This window comes from Antechinus flavipes, chromosome 3, assembly GCF_016432865.1.
Source record: "Antechinus flavipes isolate AdamAnt ecotype Samford, QLD, Australia chromosome 3, AdamAnt_v2, whole genome shotgun sequence".
Classification (NCBI taxonomy): domain Eukaryota; kingdom Metazoa; phylum Chordata; class Mammalia; order Dasyuromorphia; family Dasyuridae; genus Antechinus; species Antechinus flavipes.
Window position 1 is genome coordinate 81,843,455 of NC_067400.1, and position 23,869 is coordinate 81,867,323.

General features: G+C 33.8%; 1 protein-coding gene across 27 annotated transcripts in view; it reads right to left on the reverse strand.

Annotated features, from left to right (window-relative positions):
* Positions 1 to 23,869, reverse strand: part of ABI2 (abl interactor 2) — a 112,907-nt gene that overhangs the window by 29,259 nt on the left and 59,779 nt on the right. For 4 of the 27 annotated variants that reach the window (XM_051983728.1, XM_051983725.1, XM_051983726.1 and 1 more), the window contains 4 exons: positions 21,743 to 21,889; positions 20,796 to 20,920; positions 18,835 to 19,017; positions 14,971 to 15,129 (listed from right to left, as the gene is read on the reverse strand). In XM_051983728.1, the coding sequence (XP_051839688.1) occupies positions 14,971 to 15,129; positions 18,835 to 19,017; positions 20,796 to 20,920; positions 21,743 to 21,889 (614 nt within the window). The remainder of the gene's footprint in view (positions 1 to 14,970; positions 15,130 to 18,834; positions 19,018 to 20,795; positions 20,921 to 21,742; positions 21,890 to 23,869) is intronic. The other 23 variants (XM_051983741.1, XM_051983732.1, XM_051983739.1 and 20 more) reach the window with 7 other exon arrangements.

Below are 23,869 nucleotides of genomic sequence, written 5' to 3' on the forward strand. Positions count from 1 at the left end.
ATCTCAGATCAAGCGAAAACAAAAATTGATCTAATTAAAAGAGATAAGGAAGGAAACTATATCTTGCTAACGGGTACCATAGACAATGAAGCAATACCAATATTAAACATACACACACCAAGTGGTATAGCATTTAAATTCCTAAGGAAGTTAAGTGAGTTGCAAGAAGAAACAGACAGAGAAACTATAATAGTGGGAGATCTCAACCTGCTCTCTCAGAACCAGATGAACCAAACAACAAAATAAATATGAAAGTTAAAGAGGTAAATAGAATACTAGAAAGATTAAGTATGATAGATCTTTGAAGAAAACTAAATGGAGACAGAAAGGAGTACACTTTCTTCTTGGCAGTCCATGGAACCTAATTAGTACATAAAGACCACAAAAAATCAAATGCAGAAAGGCAGAAATCATAAATGCATTTTTTTCAGATCATGATGCAATAAAAATTACATTCAATAAAAAGTCAAGGGAAAATAGACCAAAAAGTAATTGGAAACTAAATAATCTCACTCTAAAGAACGAATGGGTAAAATAGCAAACCATAGACACAATCAATAACCAAAATCTGTGGGATGCAGCCAAAGCAATAATAAGGGGACATTTTATATCTCTAGATGCTTACCTGCATAAAATAGAGAAAGAGAAGATCAATGAATTGGGTTTGCAACTAAAAAAACTAAAAAAAGAACAAATTAAAAACCCCCAATCAAATACCAAACTTGAAATTCTAAAATTAAAAAGGAGAGATTAGTAAAATTGAAAGTAAAAAAACTGCTGAATTCATAAATAAAAGAGTTGATTTTATAAAAAAACCAACATAGATAAACCTTTAGTTAATTTGATTAGAAAAAGGAAAGAGGAAAATCAAATTGTTAGTCTCAAAAATGAAAAAGGAGAACTTTCCATCAATGAAGAGGAAATTAGAGCAATAATTAGGAGTTACTTTGCCCAACTTTATGCCAATAAATTTGATAACTTAAGTGAAATGGATGAATATCTTAAAAATATAGATTGCTCAGATTAACAGAAGAGGAAATAAATTACTTAAATAGTCCCATTTTATAAAGAAATAAAACAAACTTTTAATCAACTCCCTAAAAATCCCCAGCACTAGATGGATTTACATGTGAATTCTAGCAACATTTAAAGAACAATAAACTCCAATACTAAATAAATTATTTGAAAAAACAGGGAATGAAGGACTCCTACCAAATTCCTTTTATGATACAGATATGGTACTGACACCTAAACCAGGTAGAACAAAAACAAAGAAAGAAAATTATAGACCAATCTTCCTAATGAATATTGATACAAAATAAAATGTTAGCAAAGAGATTATGGAAATCATCCCCAGGATAATATACCATGACCCATGTAGGATTTATCCCAAGAATGCAGAACTAGTTTAATATTAAGAAAACTATTAGCATAACTGACTATATCAATAATAAAATTAACAAAAATCATATGATTATCTTAATAGATGCAGAAAAAGCATCTGATAAAATCCAATACCCATTTCTATTAAAAACACCAGAGAACATAGGAATAGACTTTTCCTTAAAACAGTCAGTAGCATCTACTTAAAATCATCAGCAAGCATCATATGTAATAAGGATGAACTGGAACCATTTCCAATAAGATCAGGGGTGAAACGAGGTTGCCCACTATCACCATTACTATTTAATATTGTATTAGAAATTCTACATTTGTCAATAAAAGAAGAAAAAGAGATTGGAGGAATTAGAGTAGGTAATGAGAAAACCAAATTATCACTCTTTGCAGATGATGTGATGGTATACTTAGAGAACACCAAACAATCAATTAAAAAATTATTAGAAGTAATCCACAACTTTACCAAAGTTGCAGGATACAAATTAAGTGCACATAAATCATCAGCATTCTTATACATCACTACCAAAATCCAATAGCAAGAGATACAAAGAGAAATTCCATTTAAACTAAGTTAAAAAGTTTTTGTACAAACAAAACTAATGCAGACAAGATTAGCAGGGAAACAATTAAAGTGGGAAAATATTTTTACATTCAAAGGTTCTGATAAAGGCCTCATTTCTAAAATATATAGAGAACTGACTCAAATTTATAATAGTTCAAGCCATTCTCCAATTGATAAATGATCAAAGGATATGAACAATTTTCAGATGAAGAAATTGAACCTATTTGTAGTCACATGAAAAGGTGCTCTAAATCACTATTGATCAGAGAAATGCAAATTAAGACAAGCCTGAGATACCATTACACACCTCTCAGATTGGCAAAGATGACAGAAAAAGATAATGACGAATGTTGGAGAGTATGTGGGAAAATTGGGACACTGATACATTGTTGGTAGAACTGTGAACAGATCCAACCATTCTGGAGATCAATTTGGAACTATGCTCAAAAAGTTATCAAACTGTGCATACTCTTTGATCCAGCAGTGTTTCTACTGCGATTTTATCCCAAAGAGATCTTAAAGGAGGGAAAGGGACCCACATGTGCAAAAATGTTTGTGGCAGCCCTCTTTGTAGTGGCAAGAAACTAGAAACTGAATGGCTGCCCATCAATTGGAGAATGGCTGAATAAATTATGGTTTATGAATATATGGAATATTTTTGTTCTGTTAAAAACGATCAGCAGGATGATTTCATAGAGGCTTGGAGAGACTTACATGAACTGATGCTAAGTGAAATGAGCAGAACCAGTAAATCATTATGCATGGCAACAACAAGACTATATGACAATCAAATCTGATAGATGTGGCTCTCTTCAACAATAAGGTGATTCAAAGCAGTTTCACTTGTTCAGTGATGAAGAGAGCCATCCACACCCATAGAGAGAACTATGGAAACTGAGTATGGACCACAACATAGCATTCTCACTCTCTCTGTTGTTGTTTGCTTGCACTTTGTTTTCTTTCCCAGTTTTTTTTTCTTCCTTCTTGATCTGATTTTTCTTACCTGCTATATATAAATATATATACATATATTGGATTTAACATATATTTTAAATATTTAACATGTATTGGACTATCTGTCAGCTAGGGGAGGGGATGATAGGAAGGAGGGGATAATTCAAAACAGAAGACTTTGCAAGGGTCAATGTTGACCCATGCATGTTTTGTAAATAAAAAAGCTTTAATGAAAAATAAATAAAAGTATTTATAGCAGTTCTTTTTATAATAGAAGCCAAAAAACTAAAAATGAAGTGATTATCCATCACCTGGAATATAGATAATGGTACATAAAGTAAAGGAATATTATTGGGCAATAAGAAATGATAAAAGAAGTAGTCCTGGGGAAAAAAGGAGTAAGAACTCAAATATGATTATGCAGAGTGAGATGAGCAAAAACAGTACAGAATAACAATAACAAAAAGATAAAGAACTAAGAACTCTGATCAATATGATTACCAAATACAATTCCAAAGGAAAAATGATGTCATATTTTTATGATATCCAAATTTGGGGGCATGATCAATGTATTTGTTTTGCTTTGATAGACATGTTTCTAACAAGGATATTCTTTTTTTTTTAATTAGAGGAAAAGATGAGAGAGATATTTTGATAGAGATATATGGAAATGCTCAGTACATGTGATATTTGCTAAGTTTAGATTGTTTTTAAGAATGACAAAAGAAATTGTGCTACATTAGAAGTGAAAAAGTCTGGATCTTAATTTCATCTAAACTATTTGCTACCTATATCCTCAAGTAACTTACTTAGTTCTTTAGTTTGGGCCTAAGAGGATTCTTACATCACCAAATCTATCATCATAGGTACAGTGGATTCTGAAGGCAATTTTGGGCAAACAGAAACAACACTATACCATGTATATGCATAAAGTTGCAGATAGATATAGTAGATTTATAAAAATTCGTTACATCATAGCTAGAATGAAAATGTCTATTATGTTGCACAAAAATTTGATTACATTCATTTTCTTTTTTAAATATTCTGATGTTTCTTATTTTGTATATGTTGCTAATATATACTGCCATAGAAACCTCTTTCTTATAACAAAAGGTTATACAAACTTAGTATGGCAATGGTGCGGGATACACCATCCCACACCCGGTGGCCAATATAGTTCCAGGAAGAAGAAAGAAATCAGTTTCATTTTGTGTCCTCAAGAAATGAAATTGCTCATTGTATTAAATCAGATTTCTGTGTTGTGTTCATTCACATTATTTAAGTCACTGTATTTTGTACTGATTTTGCTTTCTTTATTCTACAATAGTTCATTTATCATCTATCCAACATTTCTCTGCATTCCTCCCATTATGTACATATACAATAATTAGTTCAATTATTCCTCAATCAATGACAATGCATTTTTAGTTTTTTGCTGCTAAGAAAAGTGTAGCTACAAATATTTTTACATGCATGAGACCTTTCTTTCTTTCACTGATCCCTTGAATAATATTCTCAGTATTAAGAATGCTGAAAGATTATGAACAGATAGTGACTTTATTTTCCACTTTGTTCATATAATTCCAAATCATTTTCCAGAATGGCTGAACCAAACCACAGCTCCAATCAACAGTGTATTGCTGGTATTACAACAACTCCATTCAACTATTATATTTTATCACCTTTACCAAGTTTATGGAAATGTAATTTTATCTAATTCAATTTAATTTAAAATCTCTGCTAAATATCAGAATTAATTCTACCATATTACAGTGTAACACTTGTTCATAATTTTATTCATTAATGAGATTCAATATATTTTCCCCGAGAATTACTAAAAACAATCTAACAAATTTTATTGTCTTCACAATTCATTTCTGTACTGAATCAATATTTCAAAAATTGCCTTTTGGAAAACAGCATCATCACAGGCTGGGCTCACTTTTCCCTGAATGAATTCATTATCTTTAGACTTAATATAGTAAAGAATGATTTGTTCAAAAAATTTTTTAAATGTAAAATGTAAAATGGATACAATTAGACATTTAATGAGATAAATATCAAATACTTTCTATACTCTGGACAAAGTGCTCAGTCATTTCAAAAGCCGGACACAGTCTATTTGGGTAACTGGAGTTTGACAATTTGCAAAATGACCGGAAAACACCCAGTGGCAATGATCATAAGCAAATGACTATAACTCTTGTTTGTTTGTTTTTTTTAATTATCTCCTATAATTGATATACTGCAACATATCTAACATATATAGGACTGCTTGCCATCTAGGGCAGGGAGTGGAGGGAGGGAGGGGAAAAATCGGAACAGAAGCGAGTGCAAGGGATAATGTTGTAAAAAAAAAATTACCCTGGCATGGATTCTGTCAATATAAAGTTATTATTAAATAAAATTAAAAAAAAATATCTCCTATAGTTACACCATTGAGGGAAGGAAATAAGAGTAGAAAACATGAGATTCCTGCAACTTTGACTTTCATAACTATGTGCTCTTGGTGGCACTGAAGCTGATGGATATATTCTCTTTCTTCAAAGTCACACTACATTGTGCTTTTTTAATATATCAATCCTTAAAGTACAAAAAAGGTAAAGGAAACCAAGACAGTCAAATACACAAATGCTTAAACATCACAAATTCACAGCAGTAAGGAAGAAGCAAGTCCCTCAAATTTTAAACCCAATGATCTTCCCAAAGCAAGTAAAACAAAGAAGGCACAGGATAATGTGTAAAAATGATAGACTTAGACTCAGAAAAGATCTCTATGCAAATCCAACCTGTGACATTTGGTAAATATGTGATGCATACTTTCTGAGCCTCAGTTTCCCATCTATAAAAGTACAATTACTGTAATATCTACATTAAGGGAACAGCAATAACTAGAATTTTTTTTTTTTTAACACCTGGAGCAACAGGCAGGAAAGATACCCTTGACTGGAAAAGGATGGTAAAGGAGAAAACAGTTATTAAAAGAGTGGCCCAGAAGGAACAAACTCCTACAGATCAAATATTGTGAATAATGGAAGGAAAATATTTGGAGTTAGAGGACCTGGATTTAAATCCTTGCTCCAACTATGTAACTGTGAGCAAATCACTTAAATTTCTCTGAACCTACAATACATTTGCTGTTGTTCAGTCATTTTTCAGTCGTATCTGACTCATGACTCCATTCCCCACTGGGATTTTGTTGTCAAAGATACTGGAGTTTTGCCATTTTCTTCTCCAGTTCATTTTACAGATGAGGAAACTGAGGCAAACAGGGTTAAGTGAAGTGCTCACATCTAGTCAGTGTCTTGATGCCAAATTTGAACTCAGAAAGATGAGTCTTCAGACTCCAGGTCGGGTGCTCTATCCACTGGACTACCTAACTGCACCACAAGACTTTTAACTCACCTCTAACATGAAGGGTGTAGCCTAGATGGATCTTAAGATCCTGTCCCAGATCTAATCTATGATCCTATGAACTTGTAGCTTCAATCCAATACAAAAAGGTTTCTATAAGTCCTTACTGTGCTAAGCACTAGAGATATAAAAACAAACAAAAAAAAAACATCTACCTTCAAATAGTTTATATTCTGTTGGGGAAAACAACAGGTACATAGAAGATTACCTACAAACAACTTACAAAATAATTTCTGAAGGAGAGGGGCTTAAGAAAGAACCATCAGGATAGGCTACCTGAACATAGATAAGGAACCAACATGGGACGTGGCACACGGAAAACAGCAAGTAAGCCAACTTGTCTAGAATACAAAGTGCACAAAAGAGACAAGTACACAATGAGCCTGAAAAAGTGAGCTACAACTAAAGGTCTTTAGTTTGAAAAGTTCAGGGACCCACCACAGATTTCTGAGCAAAGAAGGGATGTACTTGTACTTAGGAATATCAGTGTGGCAGTAACCATGTGAAGGATGGACAGGGGAAAAAAATCACACAGATCACTAAAGTGGAAAAAGGAAATTGGAGGCCATCTCATTCAACCTTTTTGTCTCACAGGTCACTGCTCAGAAGCCCAAGAAAGTTAAATGACTCACCTAAACTCAAAAGTTAATTAAGAAGTATCAAAGGAAGAATGCTTAAATCTCCTGTAGACCAGGCTAAAAATCTGCAAGCTATTGTAAAATTCCAGAATTTTACAGTACTGAATAAGGAAGGTCAGTGTTGAGAAAGGAGCAGGTATATACATTTTTTGCAAGCACAATCAATAAGTCTTGCTGACAAATTGCTCATGATAGGGTGAGGATAGTAGCATAAATTAGACAAGAGTCAAAGATGACTCCAAGGTTGAAAGCTTAGGAGAATGAAGGAACAGTAGTGTCCAGCACCAGAGAAACAAAAAGTGTGGATGAAGTATAATTTGGGGAGAAAAAAATAAGTTCTAGTTAGAAGAGATACCATTTGGAGATGCTGATTCAAGTGTCAATTGGAAATATTAACCAGGTAGTTGATGAAATAAGAACCAGATTTTAGCAACAAAATTGCGGCTAGATATACAAATGTGGAAATCATCTAAATAAAGATATCTGAATTTACAAGGAACTGATGAGATCTCTAAGAAAGAAGATAAAGAGAAAAGAGAGACAATGACAAAGCATTAGAAGATCCATATTTTGAGTGTTAGTTGAGTGTATATGTAAATGATTCAGTTAAAGAAACTAAAGTGGTCAGGCAGATAGGAAGAAAACCAGGAGAAAATGTAGAAAGAATCCTGAAAATCCAAAGAGCAAAAAAAATTCAAAAGTAATGGCATTGTCAACACAATCAAAAAGCTTAATTAAAATCGTCAAAAAAAAAAAAAAGATGAAAAGGCTATAGGATTAAAGAGACCATTGGAAAACTTTAAAAAAAAACATCTTCTGTGGAAGTGAGAATCCAGGTTACAAAGGGATTGAAATGTGATTTAGGAAAAAAATCATTCAGTAAGGAGTATAAACTTGCTTGAAGAAGGGGAGGAATCAAACCAGATGAAAACGGAATTGGAAAATATTTAACAAAAATAAAAATGCAATAGGTAAGTGTTTACTATGTGATTTTCTAAGTCAATATATGGTTTTGTCATTCCTTTTCTATTTGAGATTAACCCCGTAGTTACAAATGACTTTTTCTAAAAGTTTGGCTACCAAAAGGAAGAAAGGTATTGAACAATTATTTCCTTTTTAACTAATTTGCCTTGCTATTCAGACCCTACTGGATCAAATGTTTCATGTAGGGATCCCAGAATGGTGATCATGAAAGAAGGAAGCTTGATTATGTTTTTTCATTCACCTGTCCTTACCATTCACCACCATCCTATCCAGGATTGCATGCAGGTGGACACTTACCTTATCCACTACCCAATGATGATGAGTGAAGCCTACTTAGGCAAAAGGGGATGCAAAGTACCAGAACCAATGGCTAAATTGCAAAAAGTGTAGGAAGGAAAGCTTATTTATCCACTAGTGAAAAACAAGCAGATAAGTACTCAAATGGGTTTTACTCCACTATGTATATGGGAAGAACCTGAGCTACAAATCAAGCCTTCTAAATGTGGGTCTATTGCCTTCCCTGCTGTCCTCCCAGAGTTTTGGGAAGCATCCAAAGAAATAATAAGTGTAAAGGACTTTAACCTTAAAGAGCTTTGTCTCAGTTATTTAGACTACTTCTAAAGAGCAAAGTGACATTTGTCTATGAGCTGTGAAATGACATTTTTCCCCATATCTATTCCAGAACATGAAAACTTCATGTTACACTGCAAACACTCCCTCCCTCCTATTGAACTATTATCTCTATATCCATCTCTATATCCATCCATCACATGGCTACCAAGTTAATTTTCCTAATAAGAGGAGATACGGTCATGTCAAAGCTTTTAGTAGCTCCCAACTAACTAAAAAATACAAATTCTTAAATCTCAGCACTTATGATTCACTACAATTTTATTTCAACTTATCTTTCCAGTCTTATTTGAAAATATTTACTTTTATCTACTTTACATTTCAGCCAACTACATAACTGTTACCCCTCAACCTCACCTAGTGTTCTCTAACTTTGTAAATGAACTCCCATGAAATTTCTTATTCCCTACTATTGAAATCTCTCTCTCCTTTCAATGCCTACCTTCTATAGCATATCCTCCATGAAGAAGTCTTCTCTAATCTGATTGCTATATCTGATAATTAAGACTGTTTTAACAAAACTTTATGCTACATATAATATACAAATGGAAAAATTGAGAAAACATTTGTAAAGGAAATGACTATGAGATTCTAATCATATTGCCTTTAAATAATGAAATAGACTCTATTCTAAAAAAAATCTCACAGTATATGATACTACCTCATTGGAAGAAACAGTAGACTGAATGAATATATGAAGCATCTCTTTAACACTTACTATACACAAACAATTGGCTAAGTGATGGGGATACAAATGGAAGAGAAGGACAGTGCCTGTTTTCAAGGAGTCCACATTCTAATAGGAGAGATAATATATCAAGATTTTAATTACAAATCAGATGCAAAGTTCCCCTAATCTTTAGGGAACAGCAACAAAGCAGATGACAATGCCTCTTCCTTAATGTCATTGATAAAGTGATGAAAGTGACAAAATCATTTCAATTTCTAATCCTGAATCATTTGACAGGGTCAAGGGCTTCAATGGCAAGAATGAATGATCTTTTCTGGATGTGCAGGTGACTGCAGGAACATTTGCTGGCTCTCTCTCTGCATGGGTCACTTCCTATCGAGAAGACTACAGGCTCTAAGCTGGAAATGCGACTATTACCAAGGTTCTTGGGTTCAGAATCCTAGACTATTCTCATTATAATCTGAAGGGGATAGTGATCTGACTTGATTGTTACATGTTACCTCCAAGCTCTCATTCAGGGTGTCTTGTTGCTTTAGCTAGCTAGGCTGTGGTTCTAGCTGGCTGGCAGGTGATTAGTAAGCATGAGGATGAAATAATCAAGTGAGAGTTTTTTTCAGGATAGGGGCAACAGAGGCATGTTTATAGGCAGTAGGGAAGAAGCCAGTGAGAGAGACCAAAAATAGTGCAAGAGTGAGAAAGACAGATATGGCAATCTGATGGAAGAAATGAAATGAAATAGAAATCACCTGAACAAGTAGAGTAAAGAGTTATTAACCTTGATAAGGAGTAAGGCCACTTCATCATGTGAGACAAGGGTAAAGGAGCACAGGATGGCAGAAAACATCTAAGTGAAGAAAAATAAGGAAGGGGAAATAAAAAGGAGTATAACTGGCCTCCATATTTTCCTCAAGATAAGAGGCAAAGTACTCAACTGAAGAAAGCCACAAGATGTTTGAGTTAGGATGAAAAGGTTTAAAACAGCTACTCTGGAGAGTAAGAAAATGAGGTGATAAGGCAAGTTTATATGGACCAGAAGTGAAAACCCCCTTGAGGTTATTTTAATATAAATTTGTAATGGGCCCAGTCAGATGAGTCATACCATTTTCTTCACCTCATTTCAGCAACACATGTGCAGGAGAGAAGGCGACAAATGGTGGGAGTGATCCAAGGCCAAGGCATAATAAGCAACAGGGATAAGTTATCAATGAGGAAAATATGACCAGACATAAGAATGTTCATTATTTAGTAGAAGGTACCACTCCTCTATCTTCAAAGAACAAGAATAGCAGGGAAATAAGCTAGATTGTATACATATGACACTAAGAGATTTACAAAAGAAAGTTCTTTCCATTCTTAACTTATCAGTGATAGGGGAATAAGGGATTCAAGAGAAGAGAACAATGTAAAGCTGAAATAGTTCACCAAAGAGTCAAGATGAGGACAAGAGAAAAGAGTGGCTCATGCCTGAGAGAGAACTGAAGGGTCAAGGGATTGGAAGTCAAGAGTGAAGAGGAAAAATAGTGTTATATAAAGGAAGACAGAAAGAAAGATAAAAAACCAACAGATTATGGCAGATAGAGAGATTCCAGAATTCTTGAACATTGAGGTGGTACAGCTGTGAGTTTTGGCAAGAATAAGGGTATGACCATCTTTGTGTGTGGTTGAAGTAGGATAGAAAAGTAGCTCCTGGAGGTAAGTAGGTTGAGGAATTGAGTGTTAGTCATCTTAGGGTAAATCAATATGCATCATGAAGTCTTCCAATTTGAGGGAAGGTTTTGAGGAAGATAAAAAAAATGTAAACTAGGTATTGAACTTATTGAGAAAGGAAGGGGGATAACTAGGGGAAGGGGAATTGGGAGTGAGACAGTACTTAAGGTTGTAGACAATAGCTACCAGGATTTTGATTAGGTGGTAGATATGAATAGCATGAAATCTCAAAGGAAGGAAGAAGAAGGAAAAGAAAGGGGAAAATCTGGAAGTAGCAATGTGGAATAAGGAGAATTCCAACTTTCCTGTCTCAACTAATGAGTGAGTGAAGGAGAAGGAGTGAAGGAGCAATCAAAACTAGAAAGAAAAACCAAGGAGACTGTGTCTTCAGGGTTTCAGTATGTCTATGTCAGCAGATTTCAGTAAGAATCAATTAAAAATGGGAGAGAAGGGAAGAATCAGTGGGAGATGAAAAGATTTAAGATTAAGGGAAGCTATTGCTTATAGAAAATACAAAGCAGGGGACACAGTAGAAGGGAAAGGAAGTGTAGTTAGGATGAAATTTTGCAAATGAAAATGAGAAATCAGATGGTAAAGATGTGTAATGGAATTTAAATGATGACATTCAGAAATTCCGAATCAGTGGGAAGTGAAAGATAAAACCAGGTGTGAGAATGTTCATCATTAAGTGGAGAATATATCTTCAAAGAACTATATCTTTGTCAGGACATTAAGAAGGGGTATGGTACAAATTGACTTTAATGTGATAATATAAAAAAAGAAATTAAGGAATAGAAAAAGAATTATATTTGGAGAAGAAAAAAAGGGGAGGTAAAATGAGGTAAATTAAATCACATGAAGAGCACAAAAGATCTATTAGTGTAGAGGGAGATGAGCATTGTTTGAACCTTAATCTCACTGGATTTGGCTCAAAGAGAGAATAATATAAATGTTTGCTGAATTGAACTGAAATTGAATGGCTCAATAATTCTTAGGTATAATCTAAGGTATAATCTAAGGCATAATTCTTAGATTATACCTCCTTGACCTGTTTTCTAGGCAGGTTTTTTGCTTTTCTGGTATATTTATTAGATTTCCTACTTTTCCCCCATTTTTCAATTTTGTTTTAATATTTATTGATGCTTATTAAATAGTATTCTGTATGGCCCAAACCTAACTTTCAGGGCATTAAGTTTTTAGGTGAGGTTATCAAACATCTGTTCTAAAATATCACTTTTCATTGTTATTCTTTCTTTCCTGGGTATTGCATTTTGCACATCTTGTTTTATTCCTTCTAGGTACTTCTATAATACCTGTGAAAGGGACAGTATTTTCTCTAAAACTTGTGTGATCACTCTTCTCCTCAGGCTTTATGCCAGAAATCTTTCAAACCAACGTATTATCTTAGGTATTAACCTTGGTTTGCTCAGCAGTCTCAGGATCTAAGCTGAAGAAGCAGGGAGATTGGTGAAGGAGAGAAAACAAAGCACTTGCAGCTATACTTGGCAAATGAATAATGTAGGCATGATCCTAAATATGACAGCTAAAACTAGGTCTCCTTTCCATCAAGGGACTCTGGGGTCATTTTAGTAGTAGATTCTGCCAGGGGACTTGGGGGGAGGGGGTGGTAATCTCTTTTGCCAGAAGGATATAGAACCTCCTCTCTACCTTTATAAAGGGATCCTTTTTAGGACCCTTTTTTTCTGATATTGATATCATAGGCTATTCCCATGATGAGTTCCCCCAATGGCTTTTAAAACATTTCAGATTGGCCTTTCTCTAGCCTCTAGGCTCAGGCTTTCCTGAATACTGGGTTCCTGTCACCAGGAGCTTTGGGGACATCCAAGTTCTTTGTCTTTGTCTAAAGCCATGCATACTCTACTAATTTTGGTATTGTTGGTATAAAAGACACCCCACCCCCAACTCTACTTTTCACTTACCTCACCTTATCTATCTCTGGATTTCTATAAAATTAAGGGGTTCTTCTATAGATACCAAGGCCAGGTACAGAAGTCTCTAGGCGATTCATCATATCTTTTTAGAATGGTCATAAGATGTGGGCAGAGGTTCTAGGAACCACCACAAACAAGCACACCATTTATCTCCCCACCTATACATAGCTTCCACACATAGTGACTCTTTCTATACCTCACCCTTAAAAAAAAAAATCTCTTGGTGGCTTTTTTTTTAATATGACAAACATTTTCGGAATTTTACCTACACACCAAAGAGCTCTCCCTTATCACAAAAAAAATTAAAAACAAGACAAACCAGCAAATTTAAATTTGATAATATAGTTAACATTCTGCATCTGTGGTTCTCCACCTCCCTCTCTACTGAGAAGGATAAAGTATGTTTATCAAATGCCCGATGTAACCAAAATTTGAAATTTTTTAATGTGAGTTCAATTTTTTTTTTTAGTTCACTGATTCTTTATTTGAAAGTATTTAGAATTATCATTCTGGTCCACATTAAAAAGTAAATGTCCAGTAGCCTCTCTTCTACACAAATCTCTATTTCTAACAATCCCCATACTCTTGTCCCTTCACTTGCTAATTGATGCTTTAATCTTTCCATAGGTGTGAAAGAAATAATTATTAATTATTAATGTCAAGAATTCTCATTCATAACCCCGTAAGTCAGTTAGTCTCTGAAGGATAAGGCTGACAATGAGATTGACCAGACTCTCCTAAACATGCTTCTCAATTTTGGGTGGGGCTTCACCCAACCAAGAGAGTTTATTTCTGGTTTAGATGTAAAGAGAATCTAACCTTGGTGAACTCCCAGCCTTAAAATATATTAGACCATCTAGAAAACGCCATTGTTCAACTTAAGTGGTCTGGGTGTAGATGGTCTGGGTGTCCAGATAGCTATAGGAAACTGAGTCTCATTCACTTCCTCATTCACCCCATCATTAATTGTTCACCAATCAAGGTTAATCCCCACCTGTCAGAAGCATCCACTTTTCCAAAAGTATTTGTCTTTGGTTACCACAAGAAACTAGTGACCATCCTTTTATTGATTCCTTGCTAGCCTAATTAATAAACTGAATATTACCCAGAAACTCTGTCTCTTGGCTTTACTTTTGTCAGAAGTGTCTGCTTATTCATTACATTAATCCCTTGTTGGAAAATGTAGGTAAGAAAATTTGGATATTATTTCTTTAAATCCTAATACCTCACCTACTATATATATATCACAGGGAGAATGTGGGTCTATGATTACAATCTATCTCCCTCCTTCTTCATCCTGAGTCTTCCATCTAAGATAGGTTATAGAAATAATAATTAGAGAGTAAGAATCTGCTCTGAGGTATCTCTGGAAATCCTTTAAAGATGATGTCCAAGAAACACTGAGTGCTAAGTTGATCAATCTATAGCCCAAATGTTCTGGAAATTCCCAGTTTACATGCTGGCCTGCTAGGGAATGGGAACTAGAACAAGTAGTATACTAGTCCTATTAATCAACCTTGTTCAAAGTGGAGCAGAAATTTCCTCTAAAAGTAAAAGTGAAGCAAGAATCCTTCAATCTGTCACAGAGAAGGGAAGGAGGCCATGATGGAGCTGTCATAGATGTGAATTTCTTAGTACTACACCTAATAATCATGGGAAAAAAGGATAAATACATATTATTAAATGTGCATCAAATTAACTTCCTTCTAAGTTTTATATCATTTCACCTGTAAACTGCATTCATATACACACTACTTTTAGCTGATTGTTCACGTATCATAGTTTTCCATATGTGACTTTAAAAAACTAGTTGGAACAATGCTTAAAATATTACTTAAAATACTAAATTTCCCCTATTTTATTAAGATTATGATTCAATTCTCAACAAATGAGCTACATTTTATAAATACAACTCTACACAAAAAAAGATACTCCAATATTTAAAACTATTTCTTAGTCTAAACAAAACTTATTGAAAAGTTTAAAAAGCAGTTTACGTTTCTTAAGCTAAATTGTAAACAATCTTGATGATAATCTTACCTGGGTTCTGGCTATAAAAAGGTCCTCCATTCACCTGGTTCTGAAGGCTTGTCTGTGAGGTTATGGATGGAGGACGTCTGTAGGGCAAAGAGCCTCCTATAGTTGGGGGAGTATGCCGAGAAGCAGGTCTATTCATGCTGTAGAACTGAACAGGGTGACCTGGTTTAAGGATAAGCAATAATCGGTCATTCAAATAAAATACTAAAAGCTTGATTAAATAAACAATTTGAATAACAAAACTACTTTTAAAAAGATGGCAATCTTTGTCAAGAAAACCCCAAATAGAGTCACAAAAAGTCAGACATGACTAATCAACTAAACAAAAAACTTTCGTTATCAAGTAGAAAAGCACATAAGTAAAAGAGCAGCTAATTTAATACATCTATTATTAAATGGTTCACTAAGTTATGTGTTACATCAGGTTTATATGTTCTTCTCCCATACACACCATTTCAAATTTATAATTTTCAAGTGAGTATCCAAAACTGCAAAGGAACAAATTGGAAATCTATGAAATCTGACTTAAAATCCAAGAGGAAGAGGAAATGTATATTGAAGGTAAGAGTGATATAAGAGGGGGGAAAACCATACTCTGTTAAGAAAAAACAAGACATTTTTTAAAAAAGAGAACATGAAATCACCAAATGAAAATAAAAATTTTTATTATTTAAGCAAACAAGTTAATCATTAGAATTAAATATCAGAACATTTTTTTAAAGACCTAAGAACTTCCTACAAAAAGCAAATGGGACCTAAAAGTTCATCTTGTAAAAGAAACTAAATCTACAGAATGAGGACCTAGTTTCAAAATCCTGCCTCCACCATTTATTATGTGACCTTGAATAACTCATGAAGTTTCTCTGGACTGAAATTTCTTCAATGGTAAAATAAGAAGTTGCATCACGTGGACTTTGAGGTCCCTTCCCATTATAGAGCAATGATCTTATAACAAGAGACTTACGAGCTAACATACTGCATAAACCCTTTATAAGACCTCTTAGCATAACTTTCTCCTTTTAAAGATGAGCATTCTATGCCCAAAGAGTAAAGTGACTAGTGTCCAAAGCCATACAAACTGTCACAGACAATTCAGGATTTCAAGCCAAGAATCTCAGACTGCAGCTCCAATATTTCATATCATTTCAAGTGGTCTCCCAAATGTTCCTTCCAGTTTTCAAAGTCTACAATCCATTGATGATACAAAGAAACTCACAGATTTCTTCCTCCTTCCCTCCTCCCTTCTTTTCTGCCCCGCCCCCCCCAACAAAGTAAGCTGCATCAATACACGAAATTTAAGATCCATATGAAAACAAAGAGGTTTTTTTGGTCTATGTTTTCTTTTACAATATAACTAATATGGAAATATTTTGCAGGACTACACTTGTCTATCAAATTGCTTGCCTTCTCAATGACAGGGATAACATGAGAGGGGGAGAATGTGGAACTCAATTTTTTTTTAAAAAATTGTTAAAAATTAGGGGAAAAAATAAAATACTAAACACTTTTTTAAAAAAATACTAAACCAAATCAAATAATCATCACCATCAATAAGTTCTATTCTATGACAAAATTTTATTAGCTAAAATAAACTGGAGATTTTATTTCCCCTTTCCAGGGTGGGGGGGATAGGGGGGTGGGATCAGAGGGGAATACATGGGAAAAAGAGGGAAGATCTAAAACAGAATAGAATATTTTATAAGCTTTTTTCAAGCAATTCTATTCATAACTTTCTATAAGGAAAAACAAACATATTGTTCTATACCATGTTTCTCCTCTCACAAATAAAATTAGCCTTTTTTTATGCTGTTAACAAGAGTTTTTAAGTTTCAATTATTAACTTAACTAGAATCCCAGAATTTCATAGTTGGAAAAGGCACTCCAGAGGTCAGTTTTTCCAAAAAGCATCAGAGCAAGAAGACTTTCTACAGTATATGTGGCAAATGATTATATAGCCCAGAGGTTCCAAGATATGTCCAGAGATCCCTTATTGTTCCTGAGTCTTTTTTAAGGAGTAGAGACAGTCTAAATTAATTTCAAAATAATACTAAGATATTATTGGCCTATTAAAATACTCTTCCCTTTCTTAACTACATATCTCAGTGAGACCAGATTACCTTCATATACTTCAAAACAAGATAATGCAACAGATTGGATTCAAAATTAAATATAAGTGTTTAGCCATCTTCTATAAAAGAGACTAACAAAGATGTGCAAAACACTGCCATTCTTCTCATCATTTTTAATTTTGTTTTGAAAACATAGTAATATTTATAAAAATATATCATTTATAGTAACATTAAAGGGTTTATTATTATTATTTTAAATGCATTAATACATATTTTTAAAAACTTGTTAATGTTAATCTCACATAATAAACAGTCATAGATGCAACTATATACAAATATAAACAAAAGCTCTTTGGGATTCTCAATAATTTTTAAGAGTGAAAAGAGGTTCTAAGACTCAAAAATTTTAGAAACTACTAATTGTGGTTAATACTAATAATTACAGAAATGCAAATTAAACTAACTCTTGAGTTATTAAACTTTTTTCACACTCATCAGATTAGATAAAATAACAAATACTGGAGGGAAAGTGAAGAAAATAGGAAACTAATGTATTGTTAGTATAACTGTGAACTAGTTTAATCATTCTGGGAAACAATGTTCAAAGGGCTATAAAACTATGCATACCCTTTTGATCTGGCAAAAGGTCTGTCTTTTTTAAGATCAAATAAAAAAGAAAGTTTTATATATGGAAAGATTTGATGGCCTGATGCAAAGTGAGTTAAACAGAACCAAGAGATGAATATACACAACAGCAGCAATACTATAAGGATAATCAATTGTGAAAGACTTAGCAACTCTGATCATTACAAGGATCCACAATAATGTCAAGAGGATTCATGAAGAAAAATACTATTTAGGTCCACGAGAAGAATAGTGAATGAGAACAAACTGAGAGACACTGAGTACAAATTGAAACATTGATTTTTCCTCTTTCTTTATTTTTATTGATTTGGGGGGGGGGGGCAATATAGATAATCTGGGAATATGCTTTTTATCACTTCATATGTATGATGGCTATTATATTTATCTTCTAAATGTATAGGATACTTTGGAACTAAAAATTAGTAAAAAAAAAAAAAAAAAAAAAAGCTTTAAAAAACCCCTATAATAAAGAAATAATAAGTTTTACTTATTTTCCTATAATACAGACAAAAAAGCCCTCAATAACGCTATTATTTAAGGTTACTGCAAGCAGACAATCTTAAACTCCCAAAAATCAATTTTTTGACTAGAACAAAAATCTTCATCATTCAAGTCATGATAGAACTGAGACACTGCTATATCCACAATGAAAAGTCTGATGTGTGAGCTTATTAATTATTTAAAAGATTAATTTTAGTTTTCTGAACTGCTCAATATCATTCATAACTACAGGAATCATATTTTTGTAGTCCACATTCCAGGAAATCAAAACTAATAAAAAGGGTAAACTCAAAGCAAAAAAGAATTCTAAGACAACTACAAATGTATATAACATGTTTCTGAATTTAGAAAAGATCTAAAATCTCAAAAGTTAAAATCTGGTTGAATAATACAAATTTTACTATATGTGATAAGAAAATCTAATGAATTTTTAAAAACAAAAGGTTCAAGCTATACTTCAGGTTTTTTTAATGTCACTAGTTATTTATTAATGTACTAATTTGGCATTGTTTAATAAAGTGCTACCTTCAATGTAAAAATAATTTTTCCTTCTCAATCTCTAGCCAGTTTCAAAACCTAATAGAGTTATATCTTCATACCAATAGCAGCCTGAAAGCAGGTTTCATCTGCCCACAAAAGAGCAGACACTCACCTGTAGGTGGAGTGGAAGAAACAACAGAGGGAGTTGGAGAAGTGAAGCCATCAGCAAGAGGCTGAGCTCCCGCAGCAGCACCATCTGGGGCAGTGGAAGAGGGGACAGCAGCAGGAGCCAGAGGGGCAGGGGCAGGGGCAGAAGTGGCAGGAAGGGGAGGAGTGCCAGCGGAGCCAGCAGGGGCTAGGCAGAAAGAGGAGGAAGAGGAAGCATTAATAACGCTGTTCATAGTAGCCAGGATTAGAAAAAAAGCCTTTTGAGTTGTTAGTGCTTGGCATTCAGGCCTTATCGCTAACCAAATAAATGCAAGATTGGAAAAAAGCAGCTCATGTTAAAGGATTATTACTTGTGCAGCAAATAAATTAACATGCTTAGGACGCTGCTAGACATAAATCTAGAAAAGAAGAAAATAACTTAATGCCCTTTTTACTTGAAGAACACAGAGAATAATAGAGCAGGGAGAGAGAGGAAAAGAGAAGAGGAAGCAGAGACAGAGACAGAATGATAGGATTAGGATAGATTTTTTTTTTTGTTAGTTATAGGAACTGAAAACAAACAATTTTTCTGAATCCAAGATTCCAAAATTCCATACAGGACAGTGTAAAACGAAAGTTAATAATGCAAAGTTTAAAAAAAAAATGAATTTTTTTTTCCTATCTCTACATCGTAAGATTACATTTGAACATGTTAATGCAATAAAGTAGAATAAAGAGTTTCAGCTATGTCATCCCAATGTCAGTAAACTCCAGTGACTCTCTACTGACTCCAGGATTAAATACAAAATGTTTTGCTGGACATTCAAAGTCCTTCACAACCTAGCTCTCTCCTACCTTGCTACACTTTTTCACACCTTCCTCCCAAACATGTATTCTCTGATCTGTTGAAAGTGGCCTTTTGGACATTCCATGAACAAGACCCTCCATCTCTCAATTCAGAGCATTCTCTGTGACTATTTTCCATGTGTGGAATGCTATCTTCTCTACTCTGCGTACTGAACTCCCTGGCTTTCTTTAAGTCCCAGGTAAAATTCCACTTTGCAAAGGAAGCTTTCCCAAACTTCTCCTCATTTCAGTAATTTTCCTCTTAATTACTTCCTATTTCCCCTATATATAAGCTTGCTGTATACTTAAGGGCAGATTGTCTTTTGACTCTTTTTATGTCCATAGTGCTCAGCATTGTGTCTAAGGCAGTAAGTAATTTAAGAAATACTTAATATTTTACACTTGTATTCATACTGCTTTTGCTCCACGCAATGTGTACATATACAGTAAATACATAATATTCACAAAATAAATACAAGGTAGTTTGATGAAGTATACGAGATGTAAAGGAATGAGGAGAGAGGGAAGAAAGGAAGGAAGAAGGGAGGAAAGGAGAATAGGAAAGGGAAAAAGGAGAGTGGGAAGAAGTGGAGAAAAAAGAAAAAATAATAATTCTATTTACATTTTTGGGGTACAGAAAAGATGGGATACCTCTCCTAAAATGTTCAGTTTCATAGGTCAAAGAAATTAACAGCCAAAAGTGTCTTCTTATTTGTGCTGTGATGATCCAACTCTAAATAGGCTATGCACTTGGAATTTTGTTTTTATTTTATTCCCAGTAAAATATATTCACACTGATCCCCCCCAGATTCAGTCACCAGTGTTCCCTATGTCATATTTAGAAGATAAATAACTCAAATTATAGATGCTTTCTGTAACAATGGAATAGAGCAAATTTTTAATTTAATTATCCTTTTATGGAGAATCCCCTTAAATCTCTTTAGCAGAAGAAGAAAGTCACTTTCTAATCAATATTATCAAATGCTCCAAATCACAGCACCAAAGGAAAAATAAAAAGAGAATGTATCAATATCATTTGTTAAATTTTTATGAGTATCTATTCAGGCCTGGTAAATAGTCCTGTATAAGAAGAGAGTAATTAGGGTTCAAGGAAAAAATACAAATGAATTCTGGGTTTACCTGGAAAGACACTGGGAGGAGATGGAGTGGGGACAGCTATAGGAACCCCCACACTACCACTTCCACTGTTCTCACGACTGCTGCTCCGGCTACTTGGATGGCTCCCTCCACTACTACCACTGCTGCTGAAGAAATCAGACCCACCAAGAACATTAACATTGATGTAAAATAATAGTTAATCAGAATTTCCCAGAACACGGTAAGTTAAGTTCATGAAATACATAGAGCAACTTTAAAAAAAAAAAAAGTAAGAAACCTCCACTTCAATCTTTTTAACAACATCAGTGGCATAGTTTTATAAATACAGGAAAAGGAAAAAAAATCTGATTTTGAGACAATTTTGAGACATTGTTCATAAGATTGTTTTAAAAGTTCATGTCAATACAAAAATCTGATAATGTTTAAGTTGTCAACAGAATTCAATTTTCAAAATATACAGATCTAACATTAGCTTTGTTATGCTAAATGTCATTATTATCCCCTCCAAAAAAAAAAACCCACCTCCATTTACAATGAAAACATATTTCTACAACATATTTGATAAACTTTAATATACAATCATTCCTTTGTATGTTAGCCCATGCTTAAGTCTTTATCAAGTATAGTTTTTCATCTGTAAAGTTCCACCAAAAAACAACTTGAAAAATTTTCAGCATTTAATTTTTTGGTTCACAATCTTTTCTTGAGTTACCTGAGTTGAACTATCCTCTGCACATTTAAATCTTACAGAAGTTGAAAGTTCATTATCTGTTCTTATATGACTTCCTGATTCCTCAAAGTTGCATCAGAACATCAGAAGAGGAAGGTGAGAGCGGATGTGTTTTAGTGGGGGAGTAAAGTAAGGAAAAGGGACTTGGTGCTTTGGAATGAGAAAGATTTAACTGAAGTTATTTGAACAGATTATGGAACTATGGCCATCCCATTTTGTGCTGAGGTAGAGAAAATACCTGTAAGTTCGATTTCTTTGATTCACAGAAGCTGTCCTCACAGGGCTCTGCTGCGAGGGAGCCATATTACGTGTTGGGCTAGGTACGTAATCATTTGGTACCACTGGAGGACGCACTGGCTCCAGTGTGCGATAGGGGGAGTGACGCCTACAAAAAGAAGAGCGTATGTATTGTGTAATTAGGCAAATTTAGGCATAACAAAGTCAAAGATAGAATTGCCAGTAGTGAAGTACAAATTGTAATTAGAAAGGAAAATGTGTGTTTTTACATCATCCAATCACTTCTTCTTAGGTATCCCTTGCCTCCCACCTTTTAGTGATTTAAATGGGTATGGATTTATGCTTTATAAAAATTAAATATTGTTTCTGTCTCCTACTCCATTTTCCTCAGCTAATGAAGTATTCTTCACATAAACTATAGTGTATTCATTTTACCTCAGAACACACATACAAAAATGTGCCTTTTTATATTTCCATGTCTTCTAGTACCTATTTAATTTGACAACTCAAAAGAGCACTCCAAATAAAAAATCAAGCTCTTATAAACACCCCAAAGAACACTTATTCTTCATGCCCTCCACTCATACTATAAGTGTTCAAAAGTCAATGCATAACTAATACTATGTTCTAGAATCCAAAGATTCCCATGCTGGTGCTCAAGAAACCAATTTTCATATTGCTCACTTCCTTTTTAAAGAAAAGGAATATAGGCAAGTTATATCAATTGTATCCATGAAAATAAAATCCAAATTTTAATACTTAATATTTCTTTTGCTCTTCTATTTTTACAAACTTATTTGCTTTTATTACCTTTCATCTTTGTCCACTGATTATTAATTTCCCCCTTCTATCATTTCAGAGTAGGGGGAAGCTCTAAAACATTATCCTTTGTTTCTTAATCCTCTTCCTTATTTCCTCTGAGCTACAGATGAGACTAGATTCTGTTAACAAACCTTTTTTTGTTTCCCCCAAAAAATTTTCCCATTAAAAAAACAAGTTAGAGGGCTAGAGAACATGAAATAAGAATAGGAGATGAAACAAAAAAAGTAGTTAATTATTTCTCCTCTCTTTAAATGTCCTGAATTACAAAATGGCATGAAGAGATACAGGTATTATACTAACAAATAAAAAAATTAAAATCTAAGGATGTGAATCCTAAAAAAAAAAAAAAAAAAAGTCCGCTCCCTTAAGTTATTAATATTCTTCTTCCCAATTCACCACTTACTTAAATTAATCTAAAACAATTTATGATATGATCTCTCATTTTTGTTATTCTATTTATTGGGTCTACCTACCAACCATTTGCCACAAACCTGTCAAATCCTTTCTTTACTATGCCTCTCCCCCTTTTCTCTAGAGGACAGTTAGCAACCATTTAAAAAATACCTTTCTACTATACCACACTGCCTTTTAAATGTGAGACACAGTATCACTAAAAAATTATTTGCTTTACAAAGAAACTACTGGATTCTTTTTAAGTATCAACTCACCTAGTGCATTTAGGCTTTTGTATACAATATCTACATTTATGTATTTTATTTCTTTCATTTAGTAAACAGCAAGGGGAAAGGGACACTGAAATTGAAGTATTAGGACTGCAAATTGAACATCACTTGGAAATGTAGACATCATCTCTGGAATTACAATGTAAATATATCTATAATGAGAAAATAGGTATGTTAATTTAGATACCACTTTTCAGAAACAGGTGGATTGCATAAAACAAGTTACTAGAAAGGGAAAAGAAATTACAGGGAGAAAAGTTACTATATATGATAAATGTGTCATTTAGAGTCTGCCCAAAAAAGTGTGTTCTTCAAATCCTTTTCAAGAAGAGGTCATAATCCCAGGTCCCAGGTAAGTGCAACAAGTCAATGCTCTTCTCCCCACCCTTATAATCTCTAGCAAAAAAAAAAAAAATCAGCTGTGGATATTGGAAAGGGAAAGACAATCAAAATGCCTGCCTTTAATTCATCTAAGAGAAGGAGGGATGGGGCAAAGGAGTAATAATGTAAAAGGAAAGAGGAATAGGCAGAAAAATACATAGAGGGGAATAACAGTATTAAATGTGTCGAGAAGACAATTCTAATACTGTTACCATTTTGGAGTTCTATAATTTGAAGCTCCA